Source organism: Plecotus auritus (assembly GCF_963455305.1).
Source record: "Plecotus auritus genome assembly, chromosome: 2".
NCBI lineage: Eukaryota > Metazoa > Chordata > Mammalia > Chiroptera > Vespertilionidae > Plecotus > Plecotus auritus.
The window spans coordinates 23257916-23276778 of NC_137771.1; the positions used below are offsets into that span (position 1 = coordinate 23257916).

General features: G+C 40.5%; 1 protein-coding gene across 11 annotated transcripts in view; it reads left to right on the forward strand.

The window, feature by feature from the left end:
- LOC308240171 (zinc finger MYM-type protein 4) overlaps positions 1 to 18863 on the forward strand; it is a 143705-nt gene that overhangs the window by 75383 nt on the left and 49459 nt on the right. For 4 of the 11 annotated variants that reach the window (XM_080653106.1, XM_080653102.1, XM_080653109.1 and 1 more), the window contains exons 3-7: positions 215 to 736; positions 2324 to 2388; positions 2735 to 2905; positions 13340 to 13424; positions 14322 to 14577. In XM_080653106.1, coding sequence (XP_080509232.1) covers positions 215 to 736; positions 2324 to 2388; positions 2735 to 2905; positions 13340 to 13424; positions 14322 to 14577 — 1099 coding nt within the window. Of the gene's footprint in view, positions 1 to 214; positions 737 to 904; positions 1067 to 2323; positions 2389 to 2734; positions 2906 to 13339; positions 13425 to 14321; positions 14578 to 18863 lie in introns of those variants that run through there. The other 7 variants (XM_080653107.1, XM_080653111.1, XM_080653105.1 and 4 more) reach the window with 4 other exon arrangements.

Here is an 18863-nt window from a genome sequence, read left to right on the forward strand (position 1 = left end):
CAATAGTTTTTCAAGTTTTAGGGCTCTGTTTCCTTATCTGTGAAATAGGGATAGTCCTATCTGTCACTCCTGTCTTAAAGTGTTAATGGAATACTGTGATATTACCTATATTTTGTTTGGAAAGAAAAAATATTTGATTAAATACCAGACAGACCTTATAAATGTGGTCAACTTTAGCATTATCGTTTGTCTAAACAGTATTTTACTTTTTAAGGTGGTGGTATCATGGATACAGAAATGTCTGAAGATATAGACCACAACTTAACTCCTACCCTTGACAGCATGCCTTATGGAATGCCGAATCAAACAGGATCTGAAAATTCATTGCTGGATGAAGATGATTATTTTTTGAACTCTGGGGATCTTGCAGGAATTCCAGTCGTTGGTAGTGACAATGAGGATGAACAGGATTTTAGTTCAAAAGACAATCTTGTTTCTTCAGTTCATACTGATGATAGCTTGGAAGTAGAGAGAAGAGTCACACAGCATGAATCAGACCATGAAAATGAAATACAGATTCAAAATAAATTTAAAAAAGACTTTCCTAAACAGTTTGATCAGGTTTCTGTCTTTAAATCAATACGGAAAGATTTTAGTCTAGTAAGAGAAAACAGCAAAGAGACATTTTCTGGAAAGGAGAAAAATAGAGACCTAACTTATGAACATGAAAAACAGTTGGACAAATCCCATAAAGAGGTGGATGCAAGGTTGAAAAGCAGTTTTTTTGATAAAGCAGGTAATAATTGTTGGAATAGAGCCATAAACCACAATAAATAACAACATACTTATAATAATATAGCTTTTATTACTTCTGATGCTAAGCGAAGTATGAACAGTTAAATTCGTTGTAAGCTTGTCATTTTTTTTATCCTTGTTCTTTGCAGAGTGACTGAATTTCTCCCAGTAACTTTTGGTAATGGTATAAATGGTTGAAAAATAGCTCTAAACCTCATTTCTCCCTCCCCTGGTTGCAATATTTTGATGAGAAGGCAAGATACTCGAATCACCTGTTCATTTTCTTTGGTTGAACATTGGAACCTGAAGTTGGATTTAACTTCTTTGTGCTGTAAGCACTAATTCAAACTGCTGTCCCACCAAATTAGGGAGGGTTTTTCTTATTGATAACATTTCTATTTTATGTTTTAGAAGTTTCTTGCGGCTCTTCTTGAGCCTCTTTGCTCAGTGTATCCTATACTTTAACTCTAGTTCCATTCTTGAATACATCATGTATTTCCCTCATGCATCCTTTCTCTATTACTGTTCTATTTGCCTGCATGCCATTTTCTCTCTTTGTATATATGTCTGTAAAAGTACTTTTTATTCAGCAATGCCTAACTCATAAACTTCTACTACTCTCTAGTCACCTCTAACTTTTCTGTATCAAGAATGAATTGTTTCCTTATCTATATTTTCATAGCATTTTGTTCATGCTTCATTATTTATAGGCCTTATCACACAGTATTAGAGTTTTGTATTTATTTTTGCCTTACATACTAGTGTAGGTGTTTATGGAGGGTCAGATTGTATCTTATTCATCTTTGTATTCTTGGTTATAGTGAAAATAGTAATGTCTCAGTAAATATTCAGTAGATGTGAGGGAAAGAAAGGTATAATTTATCAACCTTAAATTTTCTGGCAGTGCTAGGAGAAATATGGTAGACAGAACCAATCAGTATACATTTTCAGTGTCCCCTGTAGGAATATTGAACATTATGAGGGTACTTATCCTCAAGTAACATATAATGTCTGTTAGTAGAAGGGACAAGACAAGTATTAGAAGTGTCAGTGACCAGTTGAATATCATAGATTTAATTTATAATTAAAGACAGTGGTGGAAGAGTTTGTTTGTCATAAGGCAGGCAGTACATGAAGATTTTCAAATTATTGAAATAGGGTTTTGGATATTCCTAGAGATGATTTTTAACTTTTGGCCAGGAAAGGTTTTATAGAGGAGAGGTGAATTTTGACCTGAGCTGAGTCTGGAAGACTATATAAAGATTAGGATAGATAAAGGGGACTTAGTATGATATAAGAAGAAATGGGGAATAACAAACAAGTAATTTTCAGAGCATAGTGAATAAAATAACCACTCTATTTAGATTTGAGCAAGGAAAAGTGTGAGATGAGGCTAAAAGTTAGATGGTGTCAGATTGTTTACTGTGAATGAAACTACCTTTTGGGTGTTTTTGGGGTACCCATCTCATGCTAATGAGCATCTTTGTTGGAAAAGAGAGGTGATTATCAAATGATAGCTTTTTAGGTTACTCTTTATAAGATTTGTTATTCATATACATGTGTTTGTTTTGTTTTGTTTTTCTTTCAGTAGCTAATCAAGTTGAAGAAACATTACATACTCATTTACCACAAACCCCAGAAACAAACTTTAGGGTAAGTTTTCAGTGTGTATGTAGAATGCTGTAACTGTGGGAAGTCCAGTGTCAACGTTTTCTTTATGTTACTTTCTAAACTGTAACTATATGTAGTAAGTAGGTAGAGCGCTGATTTTTATTTTATTTTATTTGCTTTATTATTTTGGAAAGGACATCTTTGTAGATAAAGTCTCAGCTCTTAGATTATTTGTACTTGATATTTAGACATTTACTTTTAGGTGTAGGGATTCTAATGAATGTCCTTAGAGTTCTTCATTTCCGATGAATTTTTCTTTGGGTGTTGAACCTGAAGAGGAATAAATCTAAAACCTGAATATTTATTAATCCTTTATATTGTGTTTTAGGATTCCAGCTATCCATTTGCCAATAAAGAACCCATTGGTTCGGAACTGGGGAATTCCTTTGCATCAAATATTAGAATTAAAGAAGAACCTTTGGATGATGAGTATGACAAAGCAATGGCACCACAGCAGGGACTACTAGACAAAATTAAAGACGAACCTGACAATGCTCAAGTAAACATTTCACCTTTTTTTTTCCCCTTCTTTTTGTTTTACACATGAATTATTCATTTGAGAACAGATGTTCTTGATTAAAAAGTGAAGTAGTTTGTTGACAGGGTGAGAGGAGACTCTTAATGAAAGTTGAGACAATTTGAATTATCTTGTGAGAATAATGCTAAGGAACCAACAAGGAGTTATATGAAATGTTTCCTGAGTAGTAATTAGGCTTTTAATCCTGTTTGTTCCTAAATACCATTGTACTCTGACTTACAGTTTCAGTGCAGGATTAGGGAAAGTGTGAGTCTTCAAGGATTAGAGATTGATATAGAAGATAGAGCTGAAGGTTTATGATAGTTCATTAGTTTATGGTTTGATTGAGCTTATATGAGGTAATAAGTCTTTGCATTTATTGTTAGTGGAGTACAGGCTATGTATAGATTTAAATGTTTTTCAGGAGGGAGTAATGGACAGGCCATCTTGGGAAGGATTAATTGATTGAAGAACCAGTTCATTGGATCAGTGGATAGAAGGTAAAGAAGGGTAATAGGGGATACTAAATTTGAGAACTGTGAGTAATAAAGATAGGGATAGAGCTCTGCTATTGTGTATCTCTGGAGGTAAAAGTCATAGACCTATCCTATAAGCCAGCAAAGTTATTCATGCAGTTAATGACATTGCAGTGGTTAGGATGGAAGAAAGAAGTTATACCAGGCACTGTAATCATACTGGAATATGGGAAGGAGAACAAGGGATGAATACACAATAGTAGCAATTATTTGAGAGTTGTCTATGGTTTATACAGATCACATTAATTCAGCGGCTGAGAAGCAAAGATAGTGTGAATTAGTTCTTTCTCTGAAATGACAGTTAATCTGGAGGGAAGCTTGCTTTTCCATATCTTCCTGTTATACTAGGGGGTTTGAGAATGTGAAACTTCTGTGTAAGAGATTTTTTCATTCAGATGTCTTTGAGCAGGGTTTCTCAACCTCAGCACTGTGACATTTTGGGCCAGATAATTCTTTGTTATGAAGGGCTATATATTGTGCAGTATATTTTTGGCCTACTAGATGGCTATAACAATGCTGCCCCCGGCCCAAGTGTTTCCAGATGTTACCAAATGTCCCCTGGGGGACAAAATTGTCTGTTATTCAGAACCACTGTTTTAGAGTAAGGAGATAGAATAATAGATAATTTATAGATAATAGGTGATTTGTACGGTCAGATTGTTGTTCAGTTAAGCAAGAATTTCATGGTGTGTAGTGGAAGGTAGCTATATAGTGATGATAAAGCTGTAGGAGTTGGATGGGTATGAGTGTAGTGGCTACAAAGAAGATGGTAGAGAAGGAACATGAACATATTTGAATAGTAGGTAGATTGTGAAAGCATATTTAATAGAAGCAGGCAAAATGGAGATCTTGGATATCTGAATTAGGGATAAAGAAATGTCTTGACATCTAGGGAAAATTTATGTGGCAGTGTATGCCTCAGAAAATTACAACCATGTATGTATATGGGGCACGTCTCTTGTCTCTACACCCCAGTGTGGATATGGGAAATCCATAAGAAATCATGATGGTGGGTTACCAAAGGCATCCCATTCTTACTGTACATGATCCAGTGACACTTTTCTTGGACAAAAAAATCAATTATAGCAAAACCCAAATACATTGGGGAGGAGGGCATCAGGAAGAGTCATTTGTACTATTGTTCTGAAAATTATCAGAGGTTCTAGTAGCTGGAGAATTCTATAAGACAAAGACACATCTACATTTTTATATTCTACTAGAGGCCCAGTGCATGGAATTCATGCACGGGCACGGGGGGTCCCCTCAGCCTGGCCTGTGCCCTCTCTCAGTCCAGGACCTCTTGGGGCATGTCTGCCTGCCGGCTTAGGCCCACTCTCCAGGGGGACTGGGCTTAAGCCGGCAGTTGGACATTCCTCTTGCAGTTTGGGAAACTTCACTCCTTACTGCCCGCCTGCTCGCTGCTCCTTACTGCTTGGCTTGCTGCTCCTTAGCACTGCTGCGGAGGCGGGAGAGGCTCCCGCCACCATGCACTTGACAGCCGTAAGCCTGGCTTCTGGCTGAGTGGCACTCCCCCTGTGGGAGTGCACTGACCACCAGGGGTCAGCTTCTGCATTGAGAATCTGCCCCCTGGTGGTCAGTGCGCATCATAGCAACGGGTCATTCTGGTCATTTCACTATAATGGTCGCTTAGGCTTTTATTATATAGATTTAGATTGTAAAGATGTCTTTTAAAATGCTGAATATGAAGTTTCATAATGATAATGGGGAAGAACTTCCTCAAAGGCTCACCACCTGATTGATTGGACTCTTGAGAATGAAGTAGGAATTTGTGTAGGTCCTAGGCATAAGATCCTGAAGCATTCTTTACCCTGACCCTTCAATAAGGTATCCCAGTATGTGAGTGGGTAAAGCTACTTTTCTCTAAGAAGTTGTACCAATCCTATAGGAGCAGACCTTTGATAATTCTTCCAGAAATCCCCCAGGGGACCTCATGTTAAATTGGTTCTTCCTTTTCTTTTTCCTCCCCTTTTCTTTCCTTCTACTTTCCCTCTGTTCCCTCTCCTCTGTTTTCCTCCCTCCTCTCCCTTTTTCATTGTTCTGTTCTTTCAGGTATTTCTTCCCCGTGACCATTAGAAACATGTATTTCTTGCTGTTCACTACTACTAATGCTTTATCACTTTAAAAAAAAAAAATCTTTATTGTTGAAAGTATTATAGATGTCCCCTTTTTTCTTCTGTTGACCCCCTCTACCCAGCTTCTGCTCCCTCCCCAGGCCTTTCCTACACTATTGTTTGCCCTTGGGCTGTGCATATCCTATATCCTATATATAAAGAGCTAATATGCAAATGGTCATCGCGCCCTCTCGCTGGGGCCAGGTGACCTGAGGCTGGGCCGGGGGACCTGAGGCCGCGCCCCTGGCGTCGGGGTTTGGGGACCTGAGGCTGTGCCCCCTGCCCTGCAGGGCTTGATGGGGGTGGGGCCAGCCAGGTATGGGTCTTGCGCAATTTCGAGGTGCACGGGTTGGTGGGGACTTGACTTTTGGTCCCATGGTGCGCCCCAGACTCTGACAGGAGGGAGATTTTCACATATATTTTATTAATTTTCTTTTATCTCTGACACTTCTATTATAGAGAAAGGGCAAATAGCAATATTAAAATATTTCCTCTAAGTAATTCCCTTGTAATATGCACAAATTTTGTGCACCGGGCCACTAGTATGCATATATGTTCTTTGATTAACACTCCCTCCCCCTTCTGAAATACATCAGTCTGTTGCATGTTTCAATGTCTCTAGATCTATTTTGTTCATCAGTTTTTTTTGTTTTCATTAGATTCCACATATAAGTGACATCATGTTATCTTTTTCTGACTGGCTTATTTCACTTAGCATAGTACTCTCCAAGTCTTTCCATACTGTCTCAAAGGGTAAGAGATCCTTCTTTTTGTATAGCTGCATAGTATTCCCTTGTGAAATGTACCACAGTTTTTAAACCCGTTAATCTACTGATGGTCACTTGAGCTGTTGCTAGATCTTAGCTATTGCAAATAATGCTGCCATTGAACATAGGGGTGCAGGGTGCATATATTCTTTGATTGGTGTTTCAGGCTTCTTAGACTATATTACTAGAAGTGGGATCAGCTTTATCACTCTTACTCATTTCCCATAGACTGGAAAAGGGAGTTCAAATGTATTATTATAATTAAAAGCGTACTATTAACCTGTGGTTCATAAAATGCTGATAGATTTTATTTTTGATCATTAATTACTAGTAGTAGCTTTTCTCATGATTTAATAAGATCATAGCTTTAGCTCATGGCACCTTGTCAAAACCTCCCTTGGCTTTTCTCTTTGCTTAACTTGTAGTTTTGCTTTCAGCTCACTCTATAACTTCCCTTGCATGATTCATTTGTTTTTAACTTCTTTATTTTCCATATAAATCACTAAAGTACTAAAATGTGTGTTTAATAAATGTCACTGCTTCTATTTATTTGCTCTTGATTATTTCTTCTGTTACAATTTTCTGGATTTGTCAGTTACCATTCTGTTTCTGTTACTGGTATAACATCATTTGGCCTCCCAGTTTCATTTCCATTCAAATCCCATTGCATGTCACATTTCTTCATTCAAATCCCATTGCATGTCACTATAGTATTTTCTGTAGTATTTTTACAGTTACAAGACATTTTTATGTGTGCTGTTTTGTTTCATCTTATTTCAGAAGGCCAGAGTAGATGATACTAACTTTATTTGTAAATGAGGAAACAGGTTCTAGAAGATAAGTTAATTATACAAGGAGCCAATCTAGGGCCACAAAGTCTTACTTTCATTAGTCTACCAATCTTTCTGTAAATAAAAGTTGTTTAATTAAAAAAAAAAAAAAAAGCCTACAGAAGGTTTTAAAATAGAAACTTTAAAGAGTCAGAGAACTCCATTTTTCAATTTTGTTTTTAATAGGTTCTAAAAGTTGGAAAATCAGTAAATGTTACATTAAAATCAATTTTTTACCTTTTCTTTTTGCTCATAATAAAAGGAGAGCTAATTTATAATCTTTCATTGAAATAAATGAATTAGAATGGGAAGTCAAATTATTTGTTACAATAATGAGTCACATAGTCTTGGAAGTCAGAATTCAGTAATTAAATTTTGGGGCATTTTTTAGTCATATCAAGTTAACTTGGCTATAGGAGGAAGTGGGTTCTTCATTTCTAAAATACTTTCTTGGGATAGTGTTCTGGATCTTCCTTTTTGGTAAACAAAGGGAAGTTAAAAGTATCGATAAAGGATTTTGTTTTGTTTTGAACCTGTTTTTCTGCTTCTGGAAGCTTTTGGATTATCAGATTTTCACTTCTGAAATTATTAGTCATTGGTTTGTTATTAAATTTGTAAATTTAGTTTTTATCAGGGGAATCTTTAAATAACATGATTCTGCCTTGGAGGCATTGTGAGGTGAAGAAGTGGAGTACTTAAGCTATATACTTATTTTATTGTATTACATGAGTAATGTATATTTGAGGCTTACAGAATGTATCAGAAATTTGGAATAATTGTTACTGACAGTGAGAAAGAGCTGATGGGAGAACATTAAAATACGCCAATAAGTATTGATTTTTATCTAGAATTTTCTGAGATAAAAATATTGTTTTTACTTAAAATTTACATTGTGGTATTTAACATTGGAATGTCAAGATTGGTCAATGTTAGAAAATCTTTTAATATATAACTTCACTAACAGATCAAGACTATATAGATAGATATATAGATGCCAGAAGACATCTCATGTAATTCACTATGCATTTCTTGTAATACTCTCTTGATTTTGGTAAGGAAATACCTACTTCAGATCAATAACAGTCATTGAATTTAAAGCTGAAGTGATGGAAACTTGTTAATTACTAAAGAACACAAATTACTGATTCATCATTGTTATTTAACTCTTGGATTTTGCCCCAATATATGTTAAAGAAATTAGAAATAATGGAAAAGGGGAGACAATTATCATCATTTGCTGATAAGGATCTTCATTAGAGAACTAGAGGCCCGGTGCACGAAATTCGTGAACGGAGGTGTGTGTGTGTGTGTCCCTCAACCCAGCCTGCACCCTCTCCAAATTGGGACCCCTCGAGGGATGTCCAACTGCCCGTGTAGGCCCGATCCCAGTAACAATCCAGGACTGCTGGCTCACAATTGCTCACCCGCCTGCCTGCCTGATTGCCTCTAACCGCTTATGCCTACCAGCCTGATCCCCCCTAACCACTTCCCTGCCAGCCTGATTGATGCCTAACTGCTCCCCTGCTAGTCTGATTGCCCCTAACTGCCCTCCCCTGTAGGCCTGGTCCCCCCCAACTGCCCTCCCCTGCGGGCCTGGGTCCTCCCCAACTGCCCTCCCCTGCGGGCCCAGTCGCCTCCAACATCCTTCCCCTGCAGGCCTGGTCCCACCCAACTGCCCTTTCCTGTAGGCCTGGTTACCCGCAACTACCCTCCCCTGCAGGCCTGTTCCCCCATATGATTTCTAGATGCTTTTGCTCTACTATGGCAAAGTTGAGTGGTTCTGATAGTATGGCTTGCAAAGTTAAAAATACTTAATATCTGACCCTTTGCAGATAAAGTTTGTTGACATCTGGATTAAAGAACTGTATTATAAACATTCTTAGAGTTTTGTTGCAGAGGTAGAACTTTGTAAGAAATAGAAGGAATCACAAAAGTAATTTATGTCAGCATTTTGGCATAAAAAGGGAAACTTCAGTACATAAAATTTTAACTCAAAGTACATAATGAGAAAATGTTGATAACAGATGTTACAGAGGACTAATACAGTTACAGTATACTTTTTTATCCTATATAATAAAAGAGCAATATGCAAATTAACATCAATCCGCTACACCCACAAGCCACGCCCACCAGCCAGTCAGGAGCGAATATGCAAATAAACCCAACCAAGATGGCTACGGCCACAGAGAGCAGGAGTGAGGCTTGGGTTTCCCCAGCAATGGAGGAAGCCAAGCTTTCCGCCTGCCCTTGCCGGCCTAGGCCTCCACTCAAGGCTACAAAGTTTCAATGATAGAAGATACATAAATCCAAACAGAAATGGCGGCAGCCATGGAGCTGGAAAGATCAGGAGGCTAGGGTTGCCCCCGGCAATGGAGGAAGCCGATTTCCGCACACCCTGGCCGGCCCAAGCCTCCGCTTAAGGCTACAAAGTTTCAATTATAGAAGATACATAAATCCCCCCAAAAATGGCTGCCGCCACGGAGCAAGCAGAAGGCTTGGCTCTGCTCCATGCTACAAAGTTTCAAGTGTAGAAGATAAATAAATTCCAGATACCAGGGCCTCCGCTTGGGTGGCCAGGGGGCATGGCCAGCCTGCAAACCACCACAGGCCTCTCGCCCAGGCCGCCTCATGCCCCAAAAGAACCCCCACCCTGATCCGGGACACCCTTCAGGGCAAACCAGCTGGCCCCCACCCGTGCACCAGGCCTCTATCTTATCTAATAAAAGAGTAATATGCAGATTGACCATCACTCCAACACACAAGATGGCTGCCCCCATGTGGACACAAGATGGCCACCACAAGATGGCCAGCAAGGGAGGGCAGTTGTGGGCGATCAGGCCATCAGGGGAGGGCAGTTGGGAGGGACCAGGCCTTCAAGGGAGCGCAGTTGGGGGCAATCAAGCCTGCAGGGGAGGGCAGTTAGGGGTGACCAAGCAGGCAGAGGAGGGAAGTTGGGGGCGACCAGGCCTGTAGGGAAAGGCAGTTGGGAGGGACCCAGGCCTGCAGGGGAGAGCAGTTGCGGGGGACCTGGCCTGCAGGGGAGGGCAGTTAGGGGTGACCAGGCCTGTAGGGGAGGGCAGTTGGGGAGGACCCAGGCCTGCGGGGGAGAGCAGTTGGGGGGAACCCGTCCTGCAGGGGAGGGCAGTTAGGGTTGAGCAGGCCTGCAGGGGAGGGCACTTAGGGGTGACCAGGCCTGTAGGGGAGGGCAGTTGGGGAGGACCCAGGCCTGCAGGGGAGAGCAGTTGGGGGGAACCCGTCCTGCAGGGGAGGGCAGTTAGGGTTGAGCAGGCCTGCAGGGGAGGGCACTTAGGGGTGACCAGGCCTGCAGGGGAGGGCAGTTAGGGGCAAACAGGTTGGCAGGGGGGTGGTTAGGGGGTGATCAGGCTGGCAGGCAGAAGCGGTTAGGGGCAATCAGGAAGGCAGGCAGGCGAGCAATTGGGAGCCAGCAGTCCTGGATTGTGAGAGGGATGTCCGACTGCCCGTTTAGGCCCAATCCTACTGGATCGGGCCTAAATGGGCAGTCGGACATCCCTCGAGGGGTCCCAGATTGGAGAGGGTGCAGGCTGGGCTGAGGGGTACCTCCCTCCCCGTGCACGAATTTTGTGCACTGGGCCTCTAGTAAATAGATATTAGAAAAGAATTGCAAATTGAAACACCAGTGGGGAAAAGACTTTTAAATGGATTTTTTTACAACCTACTAGAACAAATATAATTAAGTGATACTCGTTTGTTTTTTTTTTAAACAATGTCATTTTGTATCAGGAACCTTTATTATTTATCTGTTTATCTAGTAATTCCACTATAAGGATCATTTCTTTAGGAGTTAATCCTAAAAATGAGAATTTGAGTATTCACAAAGATGTTCTTCATGGAATGTGTGAAAAAAAATGGAATGACACTGGGTTGGGGTTATGTAACTCAATGTCATGCCAGGCCATTAAAATGGAGCCTGAGTCCAAAGGAAAAATTAGTAATACTGATACTGTCCTTATTTATTTAAAGTTTTGGTATTGTATTCATCATGGATTTTGCATTTTTTATTTTAAAAAATATTGCATTAACATAATTTTTTATCTTGATTACTGATATTTTTGGTGCTTTAATTTTATGCCCAAGGCAAGTGCCTCTCTCACTTCAACTCAATCTCTTTCCTGTATAATCTGTTACATCTATTAAAATACATCAGTATTTCTCAAACCTGAGTAATGTACAGATACCCCTTACCACAAAGAAAGGGAGTATGTTGGAGTTACCTGAGAATTCCAAGAATAAGAAGTCTTGCAGGATTTTTGCAAGTTGAGTGTGATAAACAATGAATTAATCTACCACTTTTCGGTTTCACAATGCAATAATATAATTATAGAAGTAAACAATAGCAATGAAAACTTGTAGTATAACTCAGTTATATTTGGTTATTTATGACTTAAAATATGTTTACATTCACTAAAAATGTCATTGAAATGAAAACACAGTTTTATTTATTTTTTTTAAATATATTTTATTGATATTTTACAGAGAGGAAGGGAGAGAGGGATAGAGAGCTAGAAACATCGATCAGCTGCCTCCTGCACACCTCCCACTGGGGATGTGCCCACAACCAAGGTACATGCCCTTGACCAGAATCAAACCCGGGATCCTTCAGTCCGCAGGCCGACACTCTATCCACCGAGCCAAACCGGTTTCGGCTGAAAACACAGTTTTAAAAAATTCTTTTAGAATTCTCAGGCTCCCCAGAGTATATCTATAGACCTCAAGGACTCTTGGACTCCAACATAAAAAACACTGATGCTTAACCACTAGATGTGGAGTAATCCTATCTAATAAAAGAGTAATATGCAAATTGACCATCTCTCCAACACAAGGTGGCTGCCCCCATATGGTCAAAGATGGCTGTCCCCATGTGGACACAAGATGGCCACCACAAGATGGCCAGCAGGGGAGGGCAGTTAGTGGGACCATGCCTGCAGGGGAGGGCAGTTAGGGGTGACCAGACCTGCAGGGGAAGGAGGTTGGGGGGGACCAGGCCTTCAGGGGAGGACAGTTGAGGGGGCAGGCCTGCAGGGGAGGGAAGTTGGGGGGGACCAGGCCTGCAGGGGAGGGTAGTTGGGGGGACCAGGCCTGCAGGGGAGGGCAGTTAGGGGCAACCAGGCTGGCATGGGAGGGCAGTTAGTGGTTACCAGGCCAGCAGGTGAGGGCAGTTGGGGTGATCAGGTCTGCAGAGGAGGACAGTTAGGGACTACCAGGCTGGCAGGCGAGGGCAGTTAGGGGTTATCAGGCTGGCAGGGGAGGGCAGTTAGCGGCAATTGGGCCGGCAGGGGAGCAGTTAGGCATCGATCGGGCTGGCAAGGGTGTGGTTATGGGGTGATCAGGCTGGCAGGCAGAAGCAGTTAGGGGAAATCAGGCAGGCAGGGGAGCAGTTGGGAGCCAGCAGTCCTGGATTGTGAGAGGGATGTCTGACTGCCCATTTAGGCCCGATCCCACCGGATTAGGCCTAAACGGGTAGTTGGGCATCCCTTAAGGGGTCCCAGATTGGAGAGGCTGCAGGCTGGGCTAAGGGACACACTCCCCCGTGCACGAATTTCGTGCACCGGGCCTCTAGAATTTAATAATATGGAAATGTTCAGTTGATTAAAGTGGTCAAAAGAATCATTTTATGAGAATGGTGTATTTAGTATAATCACAAAGAAAGAAAACCTCTGAATGCAAGAGCGGAAAAGACTAGAGAAAAATGTACCCAAAGAATAATGGTGGTTGTTTTGTGGTGATAGAAATATGATTAGAATGTTTTTCTTATTCCTATTTGTCTAAATTTTGTATAGTGGGTGTGTATTACTTTTATAATAGATAAACAGCAACTTAAAATACTGTTATATTAAGAATTAAAAAATGATTTGTAATTATCTGGTAGTACATACTATAAGCTAATTAGGTAACTGCTTTCATATTTAGCCTTTTTACTCTCAGTATATTCAAATTTACTTCCTTATTGTAATTATATATTGCTGCTGTTATTTTTTATTAATGTAGTAAATAAACATTTTCCACCCCTATATAGCTATAGTAAAATGTCTTCAATGTTTAGATTTCTTTAGATACATTGTATTTATTCTTTCCTCTGTTTTTTGATTTCTTTTCTTTTGTTTTTTTAAAGGAGTTTAATCATGGCCAACAACAAAAAACTCAAGAGGGGGAACTGAAAATTAGTGCTGTATTTTCAGTCAGTGGCAGTCCTCTTGGTAAGATACAGAACTGAATGATTATATTTATTTACTAGAAGCCTAGTGCACAAAATTCGTGCACGGGGGGGGGTGGTGGTGTCCCTCAGCCCAGCCTGCACCCTCTCCAATCTGGGACCCCTCGAGGGATGTCCGACTGCCCGTTTAGGCCTGATCCTTCCTGGATCAGGCCTAAACGGGCAGTCGGACATCCCTCTCACAATCCAGGATTGCTGGCTCCCAACTGCTGGCCTGCCTGCCTTCCTGATTGCCCCTAACCACTTCTGCCTGCCAGCCTGATCACCCCCTAACCACTCCCCTGCCAGCCTGTTTTCCCCTAACTGCCCTACCCTGCAGGCCTGGTCACCCCTAACTGCCCTCCAATGCAGGCCTGGTCCCCCCGAACTGCTCTCCCCTGCAGGCCTGGGTCCCCCACAGCTGCCCTTCCCTGCAGGCCCGGTTGCCCCCTACTTCACTCCTGTGCTGGCCTGGTCACCCCTAACTGCCCTCCCCTGCAGGCTTGATCACCCCCAACTGCCCTCCCTTGCAGGCCTGGTCCCTTCCAACTGCCCTCCCCTACTGGCCTGATCACCCACAACTGCCCTCTCTTGCAGACCTGGTCCCTCCCAACTGCTCTCCCCTGCTGGCCATCTTGTGGCAGCCATCTTGTATGTTGGAGTGATGGTCAATTTGCATATTATTCTTTCATTAGATTCTGACCAATATGAGTGAGAAGTATCTACTTGTATTAGAAACTAAGCAGTTTTTTCTTGGCCAATTAGAATGGCTTTAACTGCATATTGCATAATTAGTATTGAGTTTTCAAGTCCAGTTCTAGAAGAGAAAGGAAGATTCATATTTAAAATTCATGGTCAAAGTAAAACATCTTTTTTTCAAAAAAAATTTTTTTTTTTAAAGCTCCACAGTTGACTACTGGCTTCCAACCTCCTCTGGCGTCATCTGGCATGAATAAAATGCTACCTTCAGTTCCAGCCACAGCTATTCGAGTTTCCTGTTCTGGTTGTAAAAAAATTCTACAGAAGGGGCAAACTGCTTATCAGAGGAAAGGGTCTACACAGCTTTTCTGCTCTACACTGTGCCTCACTGGATATACAGTTCCACCTGCCCGCCCACCACCTCCTCCCACCAAGAAAACTTGTTCAAGTTGCTCTAAGTATAGCAAAATTCTAAATTATCTTCTTTGTTTCCTTTCTTTTAAGATACTTGGTTCTTGTCCATGTATTGTTTAATTTTTTACATTTCCATGGTTTTTGAGAAATATCACATTATTTAGTACCAGCAGATAAGTTGTTGGTTTTCTTTTTTCTGGATGGCCGGTATTCAGCTTGCTTTTTAACTTTAAATAATGTACCTTTTATATATTAGAGATGTTTTTGAAACCAATCTTTTTATCCTTGTCTTAGTTGAGATGCTTTATGAAACAAAAACTATACCAAAAAATATATTATATATGGCCAAAATATTTTCGTTGTAACTGTAGGCAATAGATACTTAATTCCAACAAATATTTAAAGTTATATTTCCTATTATATAATTAGAATTCATTTAATACTTTCTTCTTTACATGGATTCAAATATATGTATATATGTATATATATACATATATATATATCTATATATATTCAATATCTCTGAATTACTTCAGAGGTCCCATTTCAGTGTTTAACAACAAAAAAGTATGTGTGCCCTTAGACCTTGTAAGGACATCCTGATATATTTGAATAATATGAACTAATTTTGACTAATTTTGTAAGGCGATTGACAGAAATTTTCAATAAGTCAGAAAAAGATGAATGATGCCTTGTTCTAATAATAGAATCACATTGGCTTCTATTAACCTATGCAAACCATGCTTTATTAGTTTAGATATTTGTGTTTATAGTTCCTCACATGTATGCAGCTCTTTATCTGTGGAAAAAGATGCTCCCTCTTCTGGTTCAGTTGGAAAAAGGCCTATAGACAAAAAATAATAATAATTTGAATATGGTTAGGTGTTTTTCTGGAAGCACATCTCTTTATGTTTAAAGTTTAATTAGCAGAGATAGGATTCTTTCTTTATTCTGTTTGAATTGTGAAACGTGCATTTAGAAATGAGTACTTAATATACCACATGTCTAATGTCTATATTCTGGTATATTAATCATCAGATTCAAAGATTAAACCAACTTAATGTTATAATTTTTGTAGTTTCTTATTTTGCAATGAAATAATGTCACATAACTTTATTATTTCTTGATTTCTTACTTTGGTGATAAGCACTTTTTAAAATTTCAACAATATTTCTCTTTTCATAACAATCATAGATACTTCTTTAAAATAATGAGTGGATTTCAAAATGACCATAGAAAACTCAGATAAATTAAAAAAATTTTTTTATTGATTTCAGAGAGGAAGAGAGAGAGATAGAGGGATATAAACATCAATGATGAGAGAAAATTGTTGTTCGGCTGTCTCCTGCACGATTCCCAACTGGGGATGGAGCCCGCAACCCAGGCATGTGCCCTGACTGGGAAATTGAACCATGACCTCCTGGTTCATAGGTTGACACTCAACCACTGAGCCAAACCAAATGGGCTCAGATAACTTTTAAAATGTATACCCTCTTTCTGTGTTTTTTAATTCTTGTCTACATACAAGGTGGGTGAAAAAGTAGGTTTACAGTTGTTCATATGGAAAATAATACAATAATTAAGAAATAATTATACAAGAATAAACTGTGTTTCTCATAATCATGACTGTAAACCGACCTTTGCCCCACCTTGTATGTTGTGATTTTCATCTAAATTTATTATATTCATTTAGTTTGTGGTGTTTGCCTAGTGTTCTGATGATAGGTCATTTTTACCTACATGTCATATCTTACCTGTCTTGATCTTATGTGATGTAATTATTCTTTAAGATTGCATTTAAAATATATATATTTTTATTGATTCAGAGAGGGAGAGGGGGAGAGAGAGAAATATCAGTGATGAGAGAGAATCATTGATTGGTTGCCTCCTGCACGCCCCCTATTGGGGATTGAGCCCACAACCCGGGCATGTGCCCTTGACTAGAATAGAACCTGGGACCCTTCAGTCCACAGGCTGACTCTCTATCCACTGAGCCAAACCAGCTAGGGCTAAGATTACATTTTTTATTGCTGTTTAGTCTTATCCATACATTTCCTCTTTTTTTTAACCTGTCATTCATTGACTTTTTTTTTTTTTTTTTTTGCTTTAAATCCTCACCTAAGGATATGTTTATTGATTTTTAAAAAGAGGAATAGAGAGAGAGAGGGAGAGAGAGAGAGAGAGAGAGGGAGAGAGAAAGAGAGAGAGAGAGAGAGAGGAAGGGAGGGAGGGAGGGGTAGAAAGAGAAAGAAACTTCGATGTGAGAGAGAAAACATCTTTCTGTTGCCGCCTGGACACACCCTGACCCTGGATCGAACCTGCAACCTAGGTGTTTGCCCTGATTTGGAATTGAGCCCACCACCTTTTGGTGTACAGGATGATGCCCCAACCAACTGAGCCACCTCACCAGGGCTCATTCCTTGACTCTTGTTTTATGTACGTCTTCATTCACTTACTCTGTTATGCTTTTTATTTATTTATTTATTTATTTACTTACTTACTTCCTTGGTCTTTTTCATTTGCCCCTTTCAGTTCTTCTTTCAGGTATTCTTACCTACCTATCACCTCAGCCCTTTGTTCTTCATTTTCTTTCCCCCCCTCTTCATTTTACAGAATACCTCTTTCTAAGGCTCAGTCCCCAGCCACTGATCAGTCTTGGTTTTCTTTGTATATAATTTCCATTCCTGAACTACTACTCTTTCATCTCCTTTTCACCACTTTACCTTTTTCCCCCTGTTATTTACACAGTCATTACAACAGTCTGGGATAATTTGGTTATCTGATTATCAAATTATTGAATTGGGTTGTACCCAATTAGGAAATTATATTCAAAGAAGTTAAAAGATTTGTTCAGTGGCACATAACTGGTTAATTTTGGCACATTCACTATCCTCCCTTTCTCCAATAATCCTTGCAATTAAACAGGTTTTATTTGTAAGTCAATTCCTATAAGAAGGATTTCAATTTAGTTTGAATAGGTGGAGCTAGAAAAGATTTTCTTTCTGATAGTTACTGCTGTTTTTATAGCAGCAGCATTTAGGTTGAAAGAAACTCATTAGTTTGGAATAACATTTTTATTTTTATTAATCTTTTATTTACCATATCTTTTAGTATCTTGGATTTAACTAAAATTGAATATATTTTGGCTAATCATCATTTAATTTTTAGTTTTCTCAGTCATAGGTACCTAATGATTTGTTTCTTAAAAAGTATATTTCTGCCCAGCCGGTGTGCTCAGTGGTTGAGTGTCCACCTGTAAACCAAAAGGTCATTGGCTCAGTTCCCCGTCAGGGCACATGCCCGGGGATTTGGGCTTGATTCCCAGTAGGGGGCATGCAGGAGGCAGCTGGTCGATGTTTCTCTCTCATTGATGTTTCTATCTCCCTATCCTCCCTTTCTCTCTTCTTTCTAAAATCAGTAAAAACTTCTTAAAAATATATATATGTATTTCAAATCCTACATAAAAGAGGTAATTTTTAGGGTAATTTTGTTAGTATTATTAGAAAATTGGATTTCTTTATATAATGGCACTCAAGGAAATAACTGTTTTAGGATTCTCTGTACCATTTCTGAATTTTTACTATCTGAATGAGCTTGCTTCTTATTCTGGAATAACATGTACTCTGCTACAATAAGATATAATGTAATTGGACAATAAGCATACTTGAGAGCAGTGAGGAATACCTACATTTTTGTTATGTTTTATACTTCCACTAGAGGCTTGGTGCACGAAATTCATTCACGGTGGGGACGAGGGCGGGGGGGTCTCGCAGACTGGACTCACCCTCTTGCAATCTGGGACCCCTTAGGAGATGTCCAACTGCCCCTCGTAATCTGGGACCGCTGGTTCCTAACTGCTCACCTGCCTGCCTGCCTGATTGCCCCAACCCCTCTGCCTGCCAGCCTGATCACCCCCCAACCACCTCTGCCTGCTTGATCGCCCCTAACCACCTTTGCCTGCCTGCCTGATCACCCCTAACCCCTCTGCTTGCCTGCCTGATCACTCCTAACCCCTCTGCCTGTCTGCCTGGTCACCCCTAACTGCTCTCCTGCTGGCCTGATTGCCCCTAACTGCCTCTGTCTCACCCCACACATGGGACCCAGAATTCCCTCCTCTGGCCAGTTGCAGGCACCCGGGACCCGGGCTGCCTTCCCTCCGGTCGGCTGCAGGCACCCAGTACCTTGGTTGGCTTTGCCTGGGCCAACTGCAGCCTCAGGCGTCCGTGGGTGGGCGGCTTTGCCTGGGACCGCGGGGCAGGCGGCTTGTCCCTCTCCCGGGCCACAGGCACAGCTGCTGGTGCCCAGGACCTTGGGGCACGCAGATTGTCCC